This window comes from Mastomys coucha, unplaced genomic scaffold (assembly GCF_008632895.1).
Source record: "Mastomys coucha isolate ucsf_1 unplaced genomic scaffold, UCSF_Mcou_1 pScaffold22, whole genome shotgun sequence".
Lineage (NCBI taxonomy): Eukaryota > Metazoa > Chordata > Mammalia > Rodentia > Muridae > Mastomys > Mastomys coucha.
Window position 1 is genome coordinate 163,798,383 of NW_022196905.1, and position 20,419 is coordinate 163,818,801.

The 20,419-nt window shown below is 44.5% G+C and overlaps 2 protein-coding genes across 4 annotated transcripts in view; one reads left to right on the forward strand and one right to left on the reverse strand.

Moving 5' to 3' along the window:
* Positions 1-2,562: 2,562 nt before the first annotated feature.
* Smim19 (small integral membrane protein 19) lies at positions 2,563-16,513 on the reverse strand. 3 transcript variants are annotated; one of them, XM_031339257.1, is made up of 4 exons: positions 15,909-16,513; positions 13,595-13,733; positions 11,839-11,963; positions 2,563-3,507 (listed from the first exon to the last, which is right to left on the reverse strand). In XM_031339257.1, exons 2-4 carry the CDS (start codon positions 13,726-13,728, stop codon positions 3,443-3,445), a joined length of 324 nt encoding a protein of 107 aa, XP_031195117.1. In that variant the 5' UTR covers positions 13,729-13,733; positions 15,909-16,513; the 3' UTR covers positions 2,563-3,442. The 3 variants fall into 3 exon arrangements, with proteins under 3 accessions (XP_031195117.1, XP_031195119.1, XP_031195118.1); XM_031339259.1 differs by having other exon boundaries at positions 16,357-16,464; XM_031339258.1 differs by having other exon boundaries at positions 16,316-16,422.
* Positions 16,514-16,560: 47 nt separating this feature from the next.
* Positions 16,561-20,419, forward strand: part of Slc20a2 (solute carrier family 20 member 2) — a 93,198-nt gene continuing 89,339 nt past the window's right edge. The window contains exon 1 of the mRNA XM_031339252.1: positions 16,561-16,753. The gene's annotated coding sequence lies outside the window, so the exon portion shown is untranslated. The remainder of the gene's footprint in view (positions 16,754-20,419) is intronic.

Below are 20,419 nucleotides of genomic sequence, written 5' to 3' on the forward strand. Positions count from 1 at the left end.
ACTAAGCTATCAGATCTCGCCAATGCCTGTTTCTCTCTTCCGTGTTTTGTAATCTGTTCATGAGGCTTCTTACCTTCTAACAGTTTCATCTCTAGTTTTATGTCAGTGTGGTTTTTCTTTAATGACTATGATGGCTAGACTTAGGCCAACTTGACACAGGCTCTTGTCTTTAGAGGAGGGAGTCTCCATTGAGAAAATGCCTCCATAAGTTGGGCTGTAGGCAGGCCATTGTGGTTGTGGGGCATTTTCTTAATTAGTAATTGATGTGGGAGTGCCCAGCCCATTGTGGGTGGTGCCATCCCTCAGCTGGTGGTCCTGGTTTTATAAGAAAGCAGGTTGGGCAAACCAAGAGAAACAAGCCAGTAAGCAGCACCACTCCACAGCCTCTGCATCAGCCCCTGCCTCTGGGTTCCTGCCCTGCTTGAGTTCCTGACTTGGCTCCCCTCAATGGACTGTGGTATGTAAACCAAATCCCTTTCTCCCCAAGTTGCTTTTATCACAGTGGTTTATCACAGCAATAGAAACCCTAAGGCAGTGATCCTGTCTCCACTTTCATGTCTTAAACTGTTTCATTTCGTTCAACTATTTGTGTTTTCACAGTCTGCACTGGGGCATTTATTCACATCCTCTTTAAGGTCCTTGATCATATTCATAACTGCTACTTTGAAACCCAACTTGTGCTTCAGTATACTCCATTTCTCAGGGCCTGTTGGGTTGTCTTGGAGCAAACGATCTTGGCTGTTTATGTTTTTGCAGGGCCTAGGCATTTCAAGTGATGAGCTGTTTCTTGGTGTTGCTATCGGGTCTTGTCTTTGCTGGGTATCTGTATCGTTCATGGTTCTCCTTGCCCTCTCTGAAGCTGAGGCAAATGTGGCGACTGGGGGGTCCTTGGTGGAAAGCTTCTGCAGGTCAACAGTGACAGAAAGAAATGGAGAGGAGAGAGGAGAAAGGGTTGAGAGGGACTGTGGAAACATGTTCGAGGGATCATGTCTGCACCAAGAATCAGTCTCAAGGCAGCGCGGGTGTGGTGAGAGATTCCTGCAAGCAGGCTGAAAGAGGACAAAGATCCGCCTGGAGACATGGGAATGAAAGGGCTGGGGGACCTTGAATGTGCACAAGAGGTGGAGTTGCCAGTGACTGGAGTTGGGGTAGGAGGCGGGGGGGGGGGGCTCCACCAAGCAGACTGCACAGGACTGAGAGACCTGAGAGATCGAAATGGAAGGCAGGAAGGATAGTGAAAATCATCTACCAGCGTACCAGTGCAGTGTGACCACTGGCAGTTCTCAGTGTGAGTGTTTCTGTGAAGCTATGGCTGACAAAAAGGAATGAAGACAAGACTAGAAGGGAAGGCTGAGATGGCTCAGTGTTTGGTGTGGCTTAGAGACATAGTTCTGCTACTTTATGTATTCAAAGTAAAGAACATCTGTCTTTTGATTATCACAGGTATTTCTCTCCTATGGCCTGTATCCTAGTAATGTTTTTGGCATAAATTGTATACTTAACTATAAGAAAATATAAAAACAGAAAGCACCCTTGTGGGATCTGTGTCTCGTTAGCCCTCTCCGAGTAGTTAACACTGGATATAGTTTCTCAGGTGAACCATGAGACACAAAGCATGCCTGACAAGATCATTGATATTCAGACAGACTTCTATCTGGTCCCAGCTCCTGCATCTTCCATGAACCTACAGACCTCTGGGTCCCTGAGTATACCAGAACCTCTGGGTCTTTTTATTTAACTTGGATTTTTTTTTTTTTAAAAGAAACTGCTTTTCTAATCTTGTGTGTGTGTGCACACACATGGTATACATGCATGTGCATGCAAGGGTTGAGACTGCTTCTCTTCCAAATCTTCCCCTATTTGAACCTGAAGTTAATGCTAGTACCCTGAAGCTTGGACTTGCTAACAGTAGATTTCTTAAATTCCTAGGATGGTACTCCAATCCGAATCCTACCACTCTAGTACCAGCTGCTTTTAGGCCCCTGCCTGTTGATTTCACATACACGGCATTTTGAAATCCCATGTATACTGACTGCTTTTCCTCTAGACCATGGGTCTCGTTCCCCTGTTCCTCCGATTCTTGCTACTTGTTTTATCTAGGCCAGGAAGAACAATACAGTGCAGAGTCCCTTGGCTCTGCTAACATCTGTTGGAGTACTGAGTTTTGCTCTATTGGACAATCAGATCGGCATGGTCAAACTATAATGTTGTGAGTCAGGCACAGCTGAAGACTGCTCAGCCAGTGCTGCTCTTTTAGCTGTTCGCTTTCTGACAGGCTGCATGCAGGTGGTCTGCCTTATAGACTCATAGTTCAGGGTCATCCGTTAGCTCAGTACCACTTGAAGCAGACTGTGACATGTGCCCTCCTGTGGTTCACTTCCTCCTGTCTGTCTCCCTCTGGTCTGGTTTCTCTAGAGGACCTTGTATTTATCCTGACAGTAGGGCCGTGTCTTTCAGTTTGAGTTGCAACTTGCTTCTACCATTACTTCCATCCAGCTTTTACACAAATAAACACGAAACACTAGGTTTTCCATTGTATAGTACAAAATGATGCAAGGCAGCTGGGTTTTTAGCAAAGCTTTAAGCAGCAGCAGATGCTGCTGTAACCATCAAATCAACAGTGACAGGGAAACCGTGGGAAAGTAAGGGGCCCACAGCGAGACAGAGATGTCTCCTTGTCTAACAGCATGGCCCTAAGGAGCCCTAGGGAGGCAAGGGAAATGCAGGCTCAGAAACAAAATAACAACTTTTGGGAATGCAATTAAAGAGAGACAAACCCAGCTACAGAGATTATCCACAAGAAGCAGACAGGATACGCCTCATGATGCAGAAGAGACTACAAGGTCTTGTGTGTCACACAAGTCTTGAAGAAAAGGTCACTCAAAGAGCCAGGAACAATCGTGGAAGCAACACAAATTAATCTGCTACCAATGTTAAATATCATCATAACAACGCCCTAAGAGCAAACAACCCCAATAGCTAGAATTTCATGTTTTAACTCTGTAAAAATATTCTGAAGTGACATTAACTCTAGGATTCTTGTTTCCAAACACGTTTTGTATTTTTCACTGTATCCTGGGGACATCACTGATCCTCACAAGGGCAAGTCCCCATCTCCAGTCACTAAGCATCTTCCTTCTAAGCATTTTGGCACTTATGCTGAAAGTCCTAGAAGCAGCAGCAAAAGCCTGGGGAGGGCACAGTGATGAGCTCAGGCCTGGGGAGGGCACAGTGATGAGCTCACAGAACATCACTTATAGAGGCGAGGAGTGTGTCTCTCGTACCGCGTCACATTCTCTCCCCTTGCTGGGTCTGAAGCTTTATTCCAGCGAGAGCTGCACACTGTCGGCCTGGGGAGGGGCACAAGTGCTGAGCTTATAGAGGGTGAGGAGCGTGTTTCTCGTACGGCACCACTTTCTCCTCCGTTGCTTCGTCTGAAGTTTTATTCCAGTGAGAGCTGCACACTGTCGGCCTGGCTCTGTGGCTGTTGATACTCGTACTTTCTTGCTATGGAAAACGATGATGAGAGAGATGAAGCATAAAACAATTACGAGCTAATGTCATTAAGTCACATTAAATCATGATACTTGGTAAGAAATTAGAATTAAACATCTGCTTTTCTCTACAGGAAGTTAATTATATTCTATGACCGTCTAATTTCAACACTACTTATATATATCTTATATTTATAATTATTATTTAAATATCAGGATCATTCTGAACTTTAAAATATAAGAAATAATTGAATAAACTATCACAATTTTTAATTTTCTTATTTCTTACTACATATTGCTACTTTTAAATATATTTTTATTTATACTTTAAGACTTTCATCCATCTATTCATACATACATACATACATACATATATACATGCATACATATGCATACACACATACATACAGTGTATTCTGATCACAGCTTATTGTTCCTCCACGACAAGTTCTCTCAGACTCCTCTGTCACTAAACATTTTCCCTTCCAACTGTGTGTCCTTTTTTTTTTTTTTTAAACTCACAAAGTCCAACTAGTGCTTTCAGTATGTGCATGGTAGTGGGGCCACCCAATGAACCATAGGCAACCTCCCAGGGGCCATTTCCCTGAAAGAAACTAATTCTACCTCAGCAACCAGTAACTGCCACTACCTCCTCTGACAGAGCTAGGCTTATGCATCCTGTACCCATGCAGCCTGGGATGCTGACTGGCTTGATCTTGTAAAAGCAACCACAGTCACTGGGAACGCGTGTGCAGCATCCTGTCACGTCTGGAAAGCACCATTTGTAGATCTTCTTTGCCCTCTTATCATCTCCCCATCCCTCCTCCTTCCTCTGTGATCACTGAGCCTTGTGAGAGGAGCTGGACAGAGATGAACCCTGCAGGACTGAGTTCTCAATAATAACTATCTCAGCACTTTGATATTAACACTTCTTTGTTTTTACTGTATTTAACTTAGAAGCCTACAGACTTAGTGAACATAAAAGTCACCACTATTCACTAGAAGCCAAAACAAATATGCAATTCTTCTTATTAAAAACTATTTAGTAAAGAAAAACTATCTTAAGGTAAACCTGGAGATGACAAAGCTAAAAAGACTTGTGACTGTCATTCAACTATTTAGCCTTAAACCTTGCAGCTTCTGCCTCTAAGTTGTTTCTAGCCAAGAGACATCATTCTTGTTTAGCTACTTAGGGTAAATGCAGATCCTTATGTCTTACAGCTTACATGTTGGGAGTGTAAAATCGATCCTGAACAAAGAAAGAATACTACAGGTCATATAGCCATATCTAATTTCAAATTAAACTAGGATCACAGTAATAAAAACAGTGTGCTATACTGGTACTAAAACAGATGCATAGACCAAGGAATAGAACCGAGGACCTAGCTATAAGTCCACATACTTATAATAATGCAAAAATCATACAACAGGTGTAGAGGTTTGAATACGCTTGGCCCAGGGAATGGCACTATTAGGAGGTGTGGCCTTGCTGGAGTGGGTGTGGCCTTGTTGAAGGAAGTCTGTCATTGCAGGGGTGGGCTCCTCCTAGCTGCCTCCTAGCTGCCTGGCAGTCAGCATTCTCCTGCTTGCCTACAGAACAACATGTAGAACGCTCAGCTCCTCCAGCTCCATGCCTGTCTAGACATTCCGTGCTTCCCACCATCATGATAATAGACTGAACCTCAGAACTAGCAAGTCAGCTCCAGTGAAATGTTGTCCTTTATAAAAACTGCCTTGGTCATGGTGTTTGTTCACAGCAACAGCAACGGGATTAAAAGAAAAAAAAATGGCATCTTTGACAAGTCGTGCTGAGAAAAGTGGCTTTCAATGTGTAGACAAGTAAAACCAGTTCCTTAATTCCCACCCTGCACAAAATCCAACTTCAAGGTCTTCAACATAAGACATGATGCCCTGAAACTGCTGGAAGAGAAAGAAGTGTGCCTCAACTCACAGATACAGATGGCAATGCCGAATCAGACTCCTACGGCACAAGAAAGATCAACAATGGACAAATGGGGCCTCATGAGACTTTTAGACAGCAAAGGAAACTGCCAATCAAGTGCAGAGGCAGCCCACAGAGTAACAACTGGCAGGATTAGTGGCTAAAACACAAAAAGAACATAGAAAAGAAAACATTAAGAAAATCAATAATTCAATGTAAAAACAAGGTATGAGAGTGGGCAGAACTCATAAAAGAATTACAAATAGCTAGTAAATGCTTGAAAAATGCTCAAAATCAAGGAATTGCAAATTTAAATGACTTTAAGATTCTGTCTCACTTCTGCCTGAGTGGCCACCATCAGGGGTACAAATGACAAATGGATGTGGCTAGAGGACTCTTAGACACAGTTGGCAGGAACATAAACTATTGCCACTACTCTCAAAGAAGCTAGAAATAGAACTGTCATAGGACCCGGCTACAGCTCTTCTGGGCATGCACCCAGAAGGACTTTATATCCTACTTCAGCCATGCCAGCCCATCTATGCTCTTTGCTGCTCTACTGAGAATAGCTATAAACACAATCTACCTACATACACATCAACACAACCTACATGACCATCAACACAACCTACATGCCCATCAACACAACCTACATGCCCATCAACACAACCTACATGTCCACCAACATAACCTACATACCCATCAACACAACCTACATGCCCACCAACACAACCTACATGCCCATCAACACAACCTACATGTCCACCAACACAACCTACATGTCCACCAACACAACCTACATGTCCATCAACAGGTAGACTGTGGGAAAGTGGGACACTCACAAGACTGCATGTTAATAATGAAGAAAAACAAAATCATGAAATCTTCAGGGAAATGGAAAAAAATTACTGTATTTAGTGAAGGAACTCAGGCACAGTAAGACAAAGGTCACATGTTCACTGTCATATGTGGAGTCCAGTTTCAAATGTTTTACTTTGTATGTTTAGCTTGGGGCACAGGTAGAAGCAGTGAACCAAAAAGTCTCTTTTGGGAATGATGCATTAGGAGCGGCAGTAAGCAGGGCTGAGAGGAGGAGCACATGGGATGGAGAAGGGTTAACATAAAGGAGAATAGGAAAGATGCACGGAAACCCCGCGTCTCACAGTCCAACCAGAACTGCGACTGGACCGAAAGCAGAGCACGTATGAAAGGAGGCGGGGTTGTGGACGAGAGAAAGGGATAGTGGGCGGGCTGACCAACACTAACAATGTGTCTCAGTTAGCTTTTACTGCTGTGAACAGGCACCATGACCAAGGCAACTCTTATAAGGACAACATTTAATTGGGACTGGCTTACAGGTTCAGAAGTTCAGTCCATTATCATCAAGGTGGGAGCATGGCAGTGTCCAGGCAGGCATGGTGCAGGGGGAGCTGAGAGTTTTACATCCTGTTCCAAAGGCAAACAGGAGAAGACTGGCTTCCAAAGCCCACCCCACAGTGACTCACTTCCTCCAACAAGGCCACACCTCCTAATAGTACCACTCCCTGGGCCAAGCATATTTAAACTACCACAGCATTATGAAATAGTCTTATAAAAACACACTAGTTAGTACAATAATTTCAAAATACTATTGTTAGAAAGAAAAAGTTTGGGCTGGTGAGATGGCTTGGTGGGTAAAAGCACCGACTACTCTTCCGAAGATCCTGAATTCAAATCCCACAACCACAGGGTGACTTACAACCACCCGTAAAAAGATCTGATGCCCTCTTCTGGTACGTCTGAAGACAGCTACAGTATACTTATTTACAATATTAAATGGGTCTTTGGGACAGAGTGAACAGGGACTGAGCAAGTGGGCCGACCAGAGCAAGGGGGCCAACCCGGTGGGGTCTACCAGAGTGAGCAGGGTGGACCAGGGTGAGCAGAGGTCCTAGAGGTCAATTCCCAACAACGGATGAAGGCTCACAACTAGCTGTGCAGCTACAGTGTACTCATATGCATAAAATAAAATAGGTGAATCTTTGGAAAAAAAAAAGAAAAAGTTTGTATGGAGGTACCCCATGTGGGAAGACAATGATGCCCTCAGAATATATGAGTTATTAAACAAAAACTACAGTGTAGGGCATCAGATACCCATCTCTGGGTAATTGGCCCCAGATGTCTCCAAAGCACGAGCTGTTGTTGATGCCCTTGGCTACTCAATGTAACTACACAATAAAACTCAATTGCTAAAACACCACACTCAGGCTGCAAGATGCAGAGATAAGTCTCATACTGACTGGAGAGAGTTTCCCTACTAGTTAACTTTCATAGTGCTCGAAGATATTATGCATGCTGCTGGGGCAGAAAAGTCCTCAATGGTCTTACCCCTTGCTGGACCCTTACCTGGCATGCTGAAATCCTGCATGAAACCAAGATGGTTCCACAAGAGCACTAGTGACCTGATTAGTATGAGGTAACCAACCCCTTTGTGGTTGGGTGTGAGGCCTACTGGACAGTGGCTATTTCATGCCTGGTACTATAAACCTGACCCAGAGCCCACGGCTGAGGAGACCAGAGGCCCTACCATACAACCTGATTCTGTCTTTGCTAACTGGCCGGGGAGTCATATTGCCTTTTAACATGCTTATAGTCAGCCTTGGTTACAGAATCTTCATGTGGCAGTAGGCAGCAGTCAATGAAGTAACTCATAACTGCCCAAAGAACTGAGAATAAGTAACTAGTGCTTAAATGGGACACCTTGAATGTTTATTTATTTAATATGTATGGGTATTTTATCTGCATGTGTGTGTGTGAACTATGTGTGTGTGAGGCCAAAAGAAGAAAATGGATCCCCTGGAACTGGCTCCTAAATGAGACACCCTTATGAAAGAACACATCTTCCTTCACTGCCAAAGCTCAGAGAACATCAGAGGGAAAAGACAGAAAGAATGTAAGAGGCAGAGGGTGGGGAGAAGAGCTACGAAATACTGTCTTCTGGAAATAACATGGCTGTTGAACTCATGAACTAGTAGTGGGAAGGATTACTTGCCCAGAAGTTACACACGATCAAGTCAACTAAAACTCAAGCACCCATGGGGCAGGAGCTCTCAAGGGCCTTCGGCTCACTGAAAAGCTGTCACAGTTAATAGCTAGGTGGCTGGGGAAGAATCACTCTTTGAGAGAATGGCCACTGCAAGGCTCCCTACACTCTAACAGAGAGCCCCATACCCATGTACATACCGTCAGCAGTGACTAAAGTTAGTGGCTGTGTTGGGCTTTTGTAGTTTACAAGAGAACTTGAAGCTGTGGGAGGTGTACTGAGGGAGAACTATGGGTGCTAGAGAGGAAGGGGAGGTACATTGTGAGACGAACTAGTTGTGGTCCATTTTCAGTCCGAGGTGTGTTCAGATCTCAGCAGAGAATCCAGAGAAGCAGGCAGCACTGGCATCTACCTTTCCCAGATGGCGGCTTGCACCTGCGTGTGCAGGGTTGAAAGTCACAGGGAGACTGCTACTTGACTGAGCCCATATACAAAGAGAGGAGACAATTAAGAATGCCCCAAGATACTCATTAGCTAAGGCTGTGTCTGGAACCAATCTGATGGGGAAGTGGGCTACGAAGGTACTAGGAACATTGTATTTCCCTAAAGAGCTCAGCCAATGAGAATTAAAAGGGCAAAGAACCGCGACATGGGATACACAAGCCACTGTTTTATGCCGAATAGGAACCACAGCCACTTTTGTCTTCTGTACTGGCTGGCTCCCAGCTTCTGCAAACTGAAAATAGATTGTCTTGCTTTTGCTACTCTTGAGATTCCACTGTTCTTATTATGAAGTATGGGAGACTGTTTCTCACAGTCTGGGAGATGGCCCATCTCTCAGGAGAAGCCCTTGATCTCTGAGAGTCAAAGATGCATCCTGGCCTACCTCTGGGTAGACTTCTACCATTCCCTGGCCTCTCCTCAACACTTCAGAATGACCTAAGAGGATTATAAGAAAAAGTAAAGCTAAGTTAACTCCCCAACAAGTGATGAGGAGGATGCAGTTTAAAAGTCTAGGATACCCTGCCTTGCTTGTCACCTCCTCGTGACAAATGGAGAATTGGAGTAGCCATGTGCAGGGTTCTGGGGTTGTCTCGCTATGCCTTCCTACTGCTGTGATAAACACCATGACCAAAAGCGACTCAGTAAGCTCAGTCTATAGTCTATCACAGGGGAAGTCAAGGTGGCATCCTGGAGTCAACAACTAAGCAGAGCCCAGGGGGTTAATTACCCTTGCTGAAGAACTAACAAAAAGCTCAGAAACTGATGGTCCATTACAGACTATAGAGATTAAAAAGGGTTGATGGCTTCATTTCCAACTTCCTTTTGTAACTGTAACTATAACCATAACTAGCTAATGATAGTTAATATGCATGAAGAAGTATTAACTACAGTACAGCGATACATCCCCTATGTGAGAGTGCTAACAAAAACCCATTTTAAAAAAACAATTAACAAATGCCCCAAACACAGCAACATAGTCTAATGCTTTACATACCAGACCAGACCATCAATACTATGACAGAATCAAAAACGTCAGAGCAATCTAGAAAGTTAAAATAAATCTAAAAATAAAGCCAATAAAATTTTTAAAGGAGAACAGAATTTAAGAAATGGATCATTACAGTCCATTTTCAGCAGGAGGTGCACTTAGAGCTCATCAGAGAACAGAGAAGCCTAAGGCCCACGGCCTACCTTCCTCCCTAGCAGCTGGTGCCGGCTTGTCTAGGAGCTCCAGGTCATCTAAGAGCTGACACATTTCATGGCCTGCTACATAATGGAGCCATGAATCAAGAGAGGGAACCTTGAGCCTCAGATATTAGATACGGCTCTACATCCTGACCCAATAGGATGGGGAATTTTGTGAGGGGGAAATACTCGATACTGGGAACATTGTACCTCCCTACAGAATTCATCCAATAAAAACTAAAATAAAAACTAAAAACACAACGGGAGACGTGGAAATCTGTTTTGTGACAAGTCAGTGTGCCAGCCATTTCCCCGTCTGCTCGGCCTACTACCATGCCTCCGGAATGCCAAAATAAGCTTGGCTCACTTTCCCTACTTAGTCTGCAATCCCAATATTCTTATTATGAAGTGAGGACTACTGTGTCTCATAATATGATCACATTGCATTGTATACATGAATAAAATTCTCAAGAAAGAATTTTAAAAAACTAAAATAAAAAAGAACAAAATAAAAACCACAATACACCATCTCAATGAAAAACAAAAAAAAGGAAATGTCCGGTCTTTCTACATGAAACCTCAAATGGCAATCAACAGGTATGTGAGCTCAGTGCGCTGGCACGCATCTCTGAGCCTGTATCATCATTCGGAGCACTTCATCATGCATATACACATACACACGGGTCATATATAGATAATAAAAGCAGTGCTGCTTGCTTGACTTTACAACAATGCATCACTTCCCTGATGCTACAGCAAACACCTGGCACAAGTAACTTAAGAGAAGCAGAGTTTTTTTTGGCTTATAATTATAGGACACAGTCCATCAAGGCAGGGGAACATGGTGGCAGTACTGACAAGCAGCTAGCACACCGCATCCTCAGTCTGAAACAGATGGACGCTCCCACCCAGCCAGCTCTCTCCTTTCTCACTCTGTCCGTGACTTCAGCCCATGCCATGCTGTGCTACCTTTAGACTGAGTCCTCCCAGTTAGCCTAATCCAGAGAGTTCCTCAAGACCACCCAGAGCTGTTCCCTTTGTGACTCTAAACCCGTTCCTTGGGCATTGAGATGAACCTGGCATTCTAATAGGAGCACCATCTTGCTTGTCCTCCCTAATGTACCACAGAAGTCACACTTCAACTCTCGACTATCACAAAAGGCTTCAATGTCCATACAGTTGACTGTGGACCTATACTACACGGCTTAAAGTTTACTTCTTCTTTCTGTGTACATGAAACATCAGGGAGATCTTCCATCCTTCCAGCTATTAGTACCATAGGGTGCATTAATACTGTTCAAATAGAGCCTCTGGCCTTGCACCCTGATCTCACAGTTCCTGAAAGCCATTTGTATACTACTTTGATGTTCAGTTGTTTGACCATTTCAATGTCATCCCAAATGAATACAAAGGAGGAAAACTTAGAAGAGGAAGAAATGGAGGTATCAATTGGTGTTTACAATCTCCACTACTGTAAAGTTGTAAGAATATGATCACCTCTCAAGGCCACAGAGAGGCCTCAGACAACAGGAAGGCAAAGGTCCTAATAGCTATAACGTTCGGATAATCTGTGTTGGAAAAGGTCTAGGTTCTTCTAAGTAGCCATGTTTTATAACCTTTTGTTAACTAAGTGTAGTAGAAAATCTACGTTCGACACATTACATCTACAACTTGGCGCAGGACACACTTACAAATGGGATGTGCCTCCACTTGCTGTCTTAAGCGAATCCTGCTCACTGTGTCATAGAAGCTTGGCTCTGACAACATCTCTTCTGCGGGAGGCACACTAAAGATTCTCATTATTTTCCTTTTATTCCTAAAACACAAAAACAAGGTGGGTTTGTCTTAATACATAAACACTTATCTCATGATCCATTAAAAGTGTGAATCCAAACCTCCCTGTAAAGCACTCTGGCTTTTACTAACATATAAAGCTCTCTGGGTAGAGCTATCGCGCCACAGAGGAAGGGGCCCCAAAGTGAGGACCTTCCCTTCTGACCCCCTCAGCCCCTAGGGAAATGGTGTGTTAAAGCCGCAGCATAAAGACAAGGAAGCATGCCATTCTCTTTCCTTTCACAACACCCAAACCAAGACAACTCACTAGAGTGGGGAAGAGCCCTGATGTGAGCAGACCTTGGTTTGGAAAATTCATGAATAAAAATGTTCTTTAATGACACAGTTTCTTGGGATATTATTTTAGAAACAGGAGCATGCATCTCTGCTTTTAAACAAGAAGTGGGAAGGAGGTGGTAGCTCTTTTGAGAGAAAAGTTGTCACATGCAAGTAGATCCGTGATGATATATGGTACCTTCTTCCACCCACGCCATGCCCGTAGTCTAGCCATTGAGAGAGAGCTGCCGGCAACGAGGGCAAGCACAAGTAGGAGAGGGATATCCAAACAGAAACTATTTCTGGAGAATTAATTATTATGAAATACTTAATGACTTTTTGTTTTGTTTTGTTGTTTTTGTTTGTTTGTTTGTTTGTTTATAAGACAGGGTTTTTCTGTATAGCCCTGGCTGTCCTGGTACTCACTCTGTAGACCAGGCTGGCCTCGAACTCAAAAATCGGCCTGCCTCTGCCTCCCAAGTGCTGGGATTAAAGGCGTGTACCACCACCGCCCGGCCACTTAATGACTTTTTAAACCTCAGTAGCGAATGTCCTAAAGTATATACCTACAAGCAGAATACTGATTTTCCTCTTTAAAATTCACCCTAGCCACCACCACCACCATCACATCATCTTCTTCATCACCAATGCCACCACATTATCACCACCACCATCACATCTGCAGCACTGCCATCATCACTACCGAACCTTAGTGGAGGAACTGCCTCTAAGACTGGCCTGTGGGTAAGTCTGTGGGGCTTTCTCCTGATCCAGGACTGATATGGGAGCGTCCAGCTCATGGTGGGTGGGTGGCCTCAGGGTGCATAAGACAGCAAACTGGACAAACCATGGACAACACGCCATAGGTAGTGCTCCTCCATGCTCTCTGCCTCAGTCCCTGCCTCTAGGTTCCTGTCCTGACTGCCCTCACGGACTGTGGCCTATAAGCTGGAACGCATACTTTCCTCCGCAAGCTGCTTTCCATCCTAGGCTTCATCAAAGCAATGGGCATCAGAGGGGTTTTGCATTTCAGACATTTGGATGAAAAATACTTTAAAGTGTGCTCATTCCAAGGGGACAGTGTGTATCAAAGCTGGTGACAGAGTCAGGTTTTTTAGGAGTGATAGCCTCAAACTTTAGAGCAACAGGTCTGTTACCCAGACTGAATATGGGATTTTCAAATCCAACCCCAGTCTCCAGCACCCACATGGACAGCACCTCTCAGTCCAGGGCAAAATTTCTGACAAGATATTCTTACGCATTTAATACAGCTCAAACCAAAGCAATAGCAACAACCACACCGCTTTAATGAGCAGTGTCTTATATACCCTCGTTTACCTCTTGGCATACATGAAGAGACCAAAGCTAACAAGGATAACTATCAGGTAAACATTGGTGGCTTCATTCCAGGCTTCATGGACTGTGTAATCGATAGAACCGTCATCAGCCATCACACCATAACTTCCGGCCATGGGATCTGTGAGAAAGAAGAGAAGGTGGGGTTGGCTAAGCCGCCCGTCACTAACTGTTGTATGGCCTAGAGCTAAGAACGACTTTACATTTTGAAGTAGATGCATGCCACTCATTCCTTGCATGTATTTCTGGGGTGCCAGGGGTCAAACTCAGGTTATACATATACCAGGCATGCTCTCTACCCTAAGAGAGCCGCAGTTCCTAAATCCGTACACTGTGATCCTAAATACCCATGTGCTTCCATTTTCCTCAGTACTTATGGAGTCTAAAACATTACTGTTTGGATCTTTTTAGGAAAAGGTATACTGACCACAGATTTGGGTATAAAATACAATATTTTCCCCATTTTTTATTTTAAAATATTATCGTTCTTATACAAATGTTAAAATGTAAGATACAAAAATACTGTAGTTGTCACTCAGATGAAAACGAGACCCTTCAAAACACAGATCCAGACAAGGGCTGGGATTCTGAGAGCAGTCTCTCTCGTGACGTCAGCCTAGAAAAGAACACGAGCCCACTAACTGCTCTTCACGCACCTCCCAACACACCTACACGCACGTGCCTCCCAACATGCCTGCATGCTTTGCCTGTTTACTGAATTTGGCCAAAAAAAAAAAAAAAGTGATGAGATTAAAAAGTTACTTTGCTACATATTCATAATCATGTATTCTTTGGACACTCCCACAGAAAGCAGGGGTCACAAACACAAGTGCATCAAACAGCAAGCAAGAGAATAAAGGTTTGTTATTTGTGTTTGAGAACTGAATTTTTTCCGGGGGGACAAAGTTCTTCCCTGTGTCGAACATGAAAGGGATGTCTAAAAACAATTCAGAAGTGTTTTAGGCAGTCTACAGGTATTGGTATAAACACTGGTCTTGTAAAAATATTTTGGCCAAGGAATAACAAACAGAATCTAACTATAAAAGACTTAAAACTTTAAGATCTAGATATTAGGGTAGACCTAGCTCCTAAATATTAATGGGCTTTTGGTTGAGTGGGAAGAACAGGATAGGTGACAGAGTCACGTGTTCAAATCTTATTTTTTAAAATTCAAATCCAGGTGTCCTCTGACTTTTTTGATAAGCAGTCAGTTTATTTTAGACGGAGACTTCTGGAAGACCAAACACTAGCGCTGCCTTTAACTTGTGGCACTTTAGACCACTGTAAATGCCACGTTCCTAAAATGGCAATAACCATGATCATGTCTGATATAACCCAAGTGTCTGACTGGAGATGCTACAGGGAGCACAGACCATAAAGCGTTACCTGTCATAGCCCTCAGAGCTGCGACTTAACCAATTAGGAAAGAATCAGTGATTAATAAGGCAGGGGCCACTAGGATCCGGAGTGAGTGCCAATTATTTACCTGACAAATTAACACGTGTCCTAATGCCAAGTGGATCTGAACCCGGTTAATTTCTTGCTACCGCTTTTGACACGACCCTGTCCACCTGCTACTGTGTGACTAACGTACTTTTACCCAGAGCTTGATGGCTCCCTACTACATTACTCTTTAATCATATTTGGAAAAGGGTTTTCTAACCATTGCTGACCCAGAGTGGCAAAATGTTAGCCTGAGATCTATAACCGATTCCATAAAACCCTCCACAGTGTGCAATAACACTGTTGTTCCACACAGGTCCTAGGATGTGGAGTTGTCTTAGACCCACAGTCTAAAGGATCTGCACTCAAGCTAGGCCTCTCCTGCTAGTCCTGACACTATCAGGAATGGAGAGCTCAGAGTTCACAGTGCAGATGTGGTAGGTTAACCACCCCTCCCATGCACTTTGTATACTCTACCCAAGTGCGTGGATATGCGCCCTCCACTTCAGTCTAAAGTAAAATGTCCAGGGGTTCATCTGAGGCAAGTTAATGTTCACAGATAGATGTTGGGAGTGATATCCCGGGCTCTTTTGGGAAAACTGACTCCTTCCCTCAGCTGTTCTGTGATGTAATGTTTAAATTATTATTGCATTAGAAAGATGCTATCGAGGATGAGCTGATTTAAGCTGCAGGTAAACATGAGTATTAAGAGATAATGCCGTCAAAAAATGCACCATCGGGATTCAGTTTAAGGCTGGCCTACTTTTAGGTGACAAAATCCTTTCCAGGTAATCATGAGACATTATCCTAAGTCTTAAAGTTTGTCCACTCCCATTCTAGAACTGAGCATTACCTGCCGCCTCGCTTGGAATGCTATTTCTGCCTCTCACGTGGAACTTTGTTAATTTTTCTCACGGAAATTCAGCCTAAACATAATTTCTAACAACAAAACCCAAACGCCTTGAGGGGATGGTTCGTTCTCCCGACTCTCTGAAGCACTGCGAAGTCTGAGGTCCTAACTCAGAAGGGAACCAAGCACACAGGCTTTCCCCTCTCCTAGAGGACCGAGCACAGCCGAGGCCTGTGGACTGCGCAGCACACGTTCAGAGTAATTCTTGTTTCGTTTCGTTTTGCACTCATCCTGCTTTGACGCGCTGCAACTCAGTCTCACAGGTGACAAGTGGTGGCTCGGTGATTCCCAAGACCACAGGGACCCGGGAACGGAGGCGCAGAGGCGGCACACAGATCCGACGCCCAAACCTGGCCTCCTCCTCCTCCTGCCGCGTGCCCAGATGACATACAGGACAGTCCTCCCGCGACGGGCCGCTGCACGCTCCCGCCGCTCTCTGCGGGCTCCGGCACCCCGAGGGGCCCTAGGCTCGCGGCGGCCGCCCCGCTCGCTCCGCACGCAGAGCCGTCCAGGCCGGGCTCGGACCCGCAAGCCCGCGGCTGGGCCCGGACGGGACGGGGCCGGGGCCGGGGCGGGGCCGGGGGCGGGGCGGTGACGCGACCGCGCGCGGGCGGGCGCTCGGCGGCTGCAGAGGTGCGGAGGCCGCCGCGCCGCGCCGCTCCGCTCCGCTCCGCTCGGGCTGTTCCGGGAGTCGGGCGGGGAGCGCGGGCCGAGACCCAGCGGACCGGACGACCTCTCCTTCGTCACTTCCTGCCGGCCCGCTGTTTCCGGAGGGAACGAGAAGCCAGGTTCTGTTATTGGTTTTTCTTCCTTCCCTCGGTTCGGAGTCGGAGCCCGACGCCGCGGCCGCCCGCGTGCTGCGTGTGGCGGGAGCGGAGCGCGGCGCGGCGCGGCCCGGGTCGGCGCGGGCGGGAAGCGGCGGGCTCGGGGCCCGAGGGCGCCGAGGCTCCTCCGCGGTGGGGCGGTCTCGGGGTGTCTGCGCGTGCTCCCGGGACGAAGCTGGCTTGCTGGGTTCTCGGTCTCCTCATCTTCCCGGCTGCGAGGCCGAGGCGACTGCCCTCGCATCTTTGCTTGAATGGCTAGGGTATTTTTTTTTTTTTGAAAAGAAAAAACAAAAACAAAAACAACTTTGCGTAGTGACTTGAATGGTTAACGTTTGCCAGCGGGAGGCAGGTGACGGTTGTAACGTGGGATTGCAGTTTCGCCATTAAACCGATCAGTCCCCCCAGGTTAGTGCGGCCATGCAAATAAAGCGGCCCATTGTCCACGTGCTTAAGGGCTTAAGCTATTCCAGCAGGGCAAGTTCTCCGGGAATCATCTGACTTCTTGTTACCATTCTTGCTCGCAGTGTAGCGGTTCTGTTGACTTGGTATGCAGAGATAAGAGCAAATAATTATACTATAACTTTGAACAAGTTGTCTTGCCTATTACAAACTCACCTTCCCCTAGGAACAGTAACATGCGACCCTGTTTTGTAGTATCGGTGTATGTGCATTTTACGCCTATTATACACACAATCATTTATGTAATTTTTAACCATTTAGTTTGAGTTTAAAGTTAGAAAGTTAGAAACAGTAGTAAATGTGCTGTTTGCTGCCTGTTTGCCAGGACAGTGCCAGATGTTCAGAGATGTTTTATATCAGTTCATTTTCAAGAGTAACTTCTTGCATAGGTGTAGATTGTTCAGTTTTTCAACACATGAGTTCGATTTGCACGCACCACTATTTAGAACGTTTGCTTTAAATAGTTGTTTCTTTTCTGAAAATAAGGGTGTTGATCACAAAATAACTGAGCAAATTAGTGTGGATTTAGAAGTTCATAGAAGTGCAGTTAATCTATCTGGGTGTTTAATAGTTTAAAAAGCCTTGTGGCTCTTTCTTACTCATAAGTGCCCATTATATAACGTGGTCAGAAGTTGATCAAGATAAGGTGGGCACCAGGCAAAGGTACTAAGAGCCGTTCTCCAAAATTGGGGTCCTTTGTATTTCTAGCTACACTTCCTAATTAAAGGCAAACATGTGAAATGATTTTTTTTTCAACAGCAAACTAAGAAAATTGAACAAAACAAACAGTAGGCTGTTAGATTTTTAGATTTTACTAGAGTGTTTTTTTTTTTCCCCTCCTTTTAGATAGGATCTCACTGTGAATCTCTTGACTGGCCTGGATTTATGTAGATAGGATATCTCTAAACTCAAGAGACCTGCCTGCCTCTGCTTCCTGAGTGCTGGGATCAAAAGTGTTCCCTCCTACACTCAGCTAGGAGTGTTGGGTTTCACTGAGCATTTGAATATGAAGAATGCTAGATTTCCTGTATTGTGAATACTTGTGCCTAATTTTTAAATTAAGATTTAAGTATTTTAAACACACGTTCAAGTGAATCTTATATCCGGTGTAATATTAGACTATAAAGATACCATTTAATTTAAGTAGCCATAACAGTTCAAAAACTGATTTGTGAGGGTGTTAATAGAGTCTTGCTTGTATCATGAGAGAGTAGAAGTGGCTGGAAAGATTTGACAGATGGGGAGAAGAGGTTGGAAGCTTGTGCTTGTGGGTAAATTAGCATATTGGAACTTACATATCAGGTAATTCTAATGGTATGTCACTGGGAAGAAATAAAAGTTGGCAGAGCTTTGTGAGTTGGCATTTACCAAGGGTTTCTTTCTCTACTTGAGGACATTGCCTTCGGGGAGGGAGGCAAATAGAGAAGAGAAAGTGGCAAATTGTCTTCCGGAGTGACTACTCTGAGAGAATAACTTACTACCACATACGTGCCTCGTCAAGCACTTTGCAAGCTTTGAGATTTGTGGGTAGGTGTAGGTAGTCGAAAAAAGAGAAAGGGAAGAGCGGTGGTATGAATCTCCTTACTGTCCTTTGGGGAAAGTTTGGAACTGAGCAAAACCTATCCTGATAATGACAACAAACTTACAAATCATACCTTTTGTATCAAAAAATATAGAAACTATTCCCTTAATATAATCAGTACCCAACTGAGTAGTTTTAAAATAACATGCAGTACATGAAAAAATGACTAAATTATTCATGTGTCATTTCTATGTTTGTGACAGCTGTAGTGACCGTAGCAGTCTTAGCTCCTGTCTGTAAGTCATCCAAGTGATGATAGGAAGGTGAGCCTGTCTCATTCTTCACTTCGAAACTGGGCTCCTGAGCTGGCGATGCAGCTCAGTGTGAGCATTCGCCTAGAATGCTTGGAGCCCTGGGTCCTGTCCCCATATTGCAAAAACTGAAGTAGAAAAACTTGTCTCTGGTGCGAGTGCCCTTTAGCCCACAGACTACATGTCAGCTTGTGCTGAGCTTGGGTTGTTCCTTATCCCCAGGGCCTAGGACAGAGCCTGGCCAGGAAAAGTATTTACGGAGTGAACAATGTAGCAAATGCATCTGTTTGCTTTGGTTTGGGTTCTTCTTGTCCTTGAGGTAGGGCTATTCCGAGCTCACCTCTACAATTGAACCCTACGTTAGTTTTCATGGAGTTTGTTTCCTTCAAATACAATGTTGGTTAAGGCCAGACCTATTTATACAGCACTATTTTTGAGAACTGCCTTGGCATCTGCTATTTTTATGCACAGTTGACTTCCATGTACCTACTGAATAAATACTAGTTATCATGGGAAAACATCAAATGTATTTTAAACCATAGGTAATAATATTAGTTGGGCAAGCTTTGTATACATTTATGAAACAATGTGTAAACTGAATGCCAAAAAAGAATGGGTAATACTTATGTAGCACTTGAGACATGTCAGCCAGTGTGCCCTGTACATGCTCCTTTATTTGTGTCTCAACAATCTTTTTAAAGATTTAATTTATTATTTATATGTGTACACTGTAGCTGTCTTCATGAGGCACCAGAAGAGGGCATCAGATCCCATTACAGATGGTTGTGAGCCACCATGTGGTTGTTGGGAATTGAACTCATGACCTCTGGAGGAGCAGTCAGTGCTCTTAACCACTGAGCCATCTCTCCAGCCCCCTGTCTCAACAGTTTTTGCTGGAGATATTTATTATCCTATTTTTCAAGGAGGAAATGAATGCACAGCAAAGTTGCTAACCAAGATTATGATGTGCATAATAAATAGACTAAGCAGCCTGGCTCCCAGGCCGGCCAAGCTTCTCTGCGGATTATTTGTGTGGTGTAAGGGACAGGGTGGGGGGTGGAGGGGTTGGAGATGGCAGAGCTGGGGGTGGGTGCAAGTACACTGAGGCCAAAGGAAGATGTCAAATATCCTGCCTGACTTTTCCCTTGAGACAGAGTCTCTCACTGAGCCTGGAGCTGTGTTGGTGACTAGCAAACTCCAGTGATCTCACAGAACAGGGACTTTGATATTGGTCGTGGGATCAGAGCTCATGTTTGTGTAGCAATGCTTGTGCTGTGTAACACTGAGCCACCTCTCCAGTTTAGGAATATTATTTTATAATCTGAAAGATCTAAACAT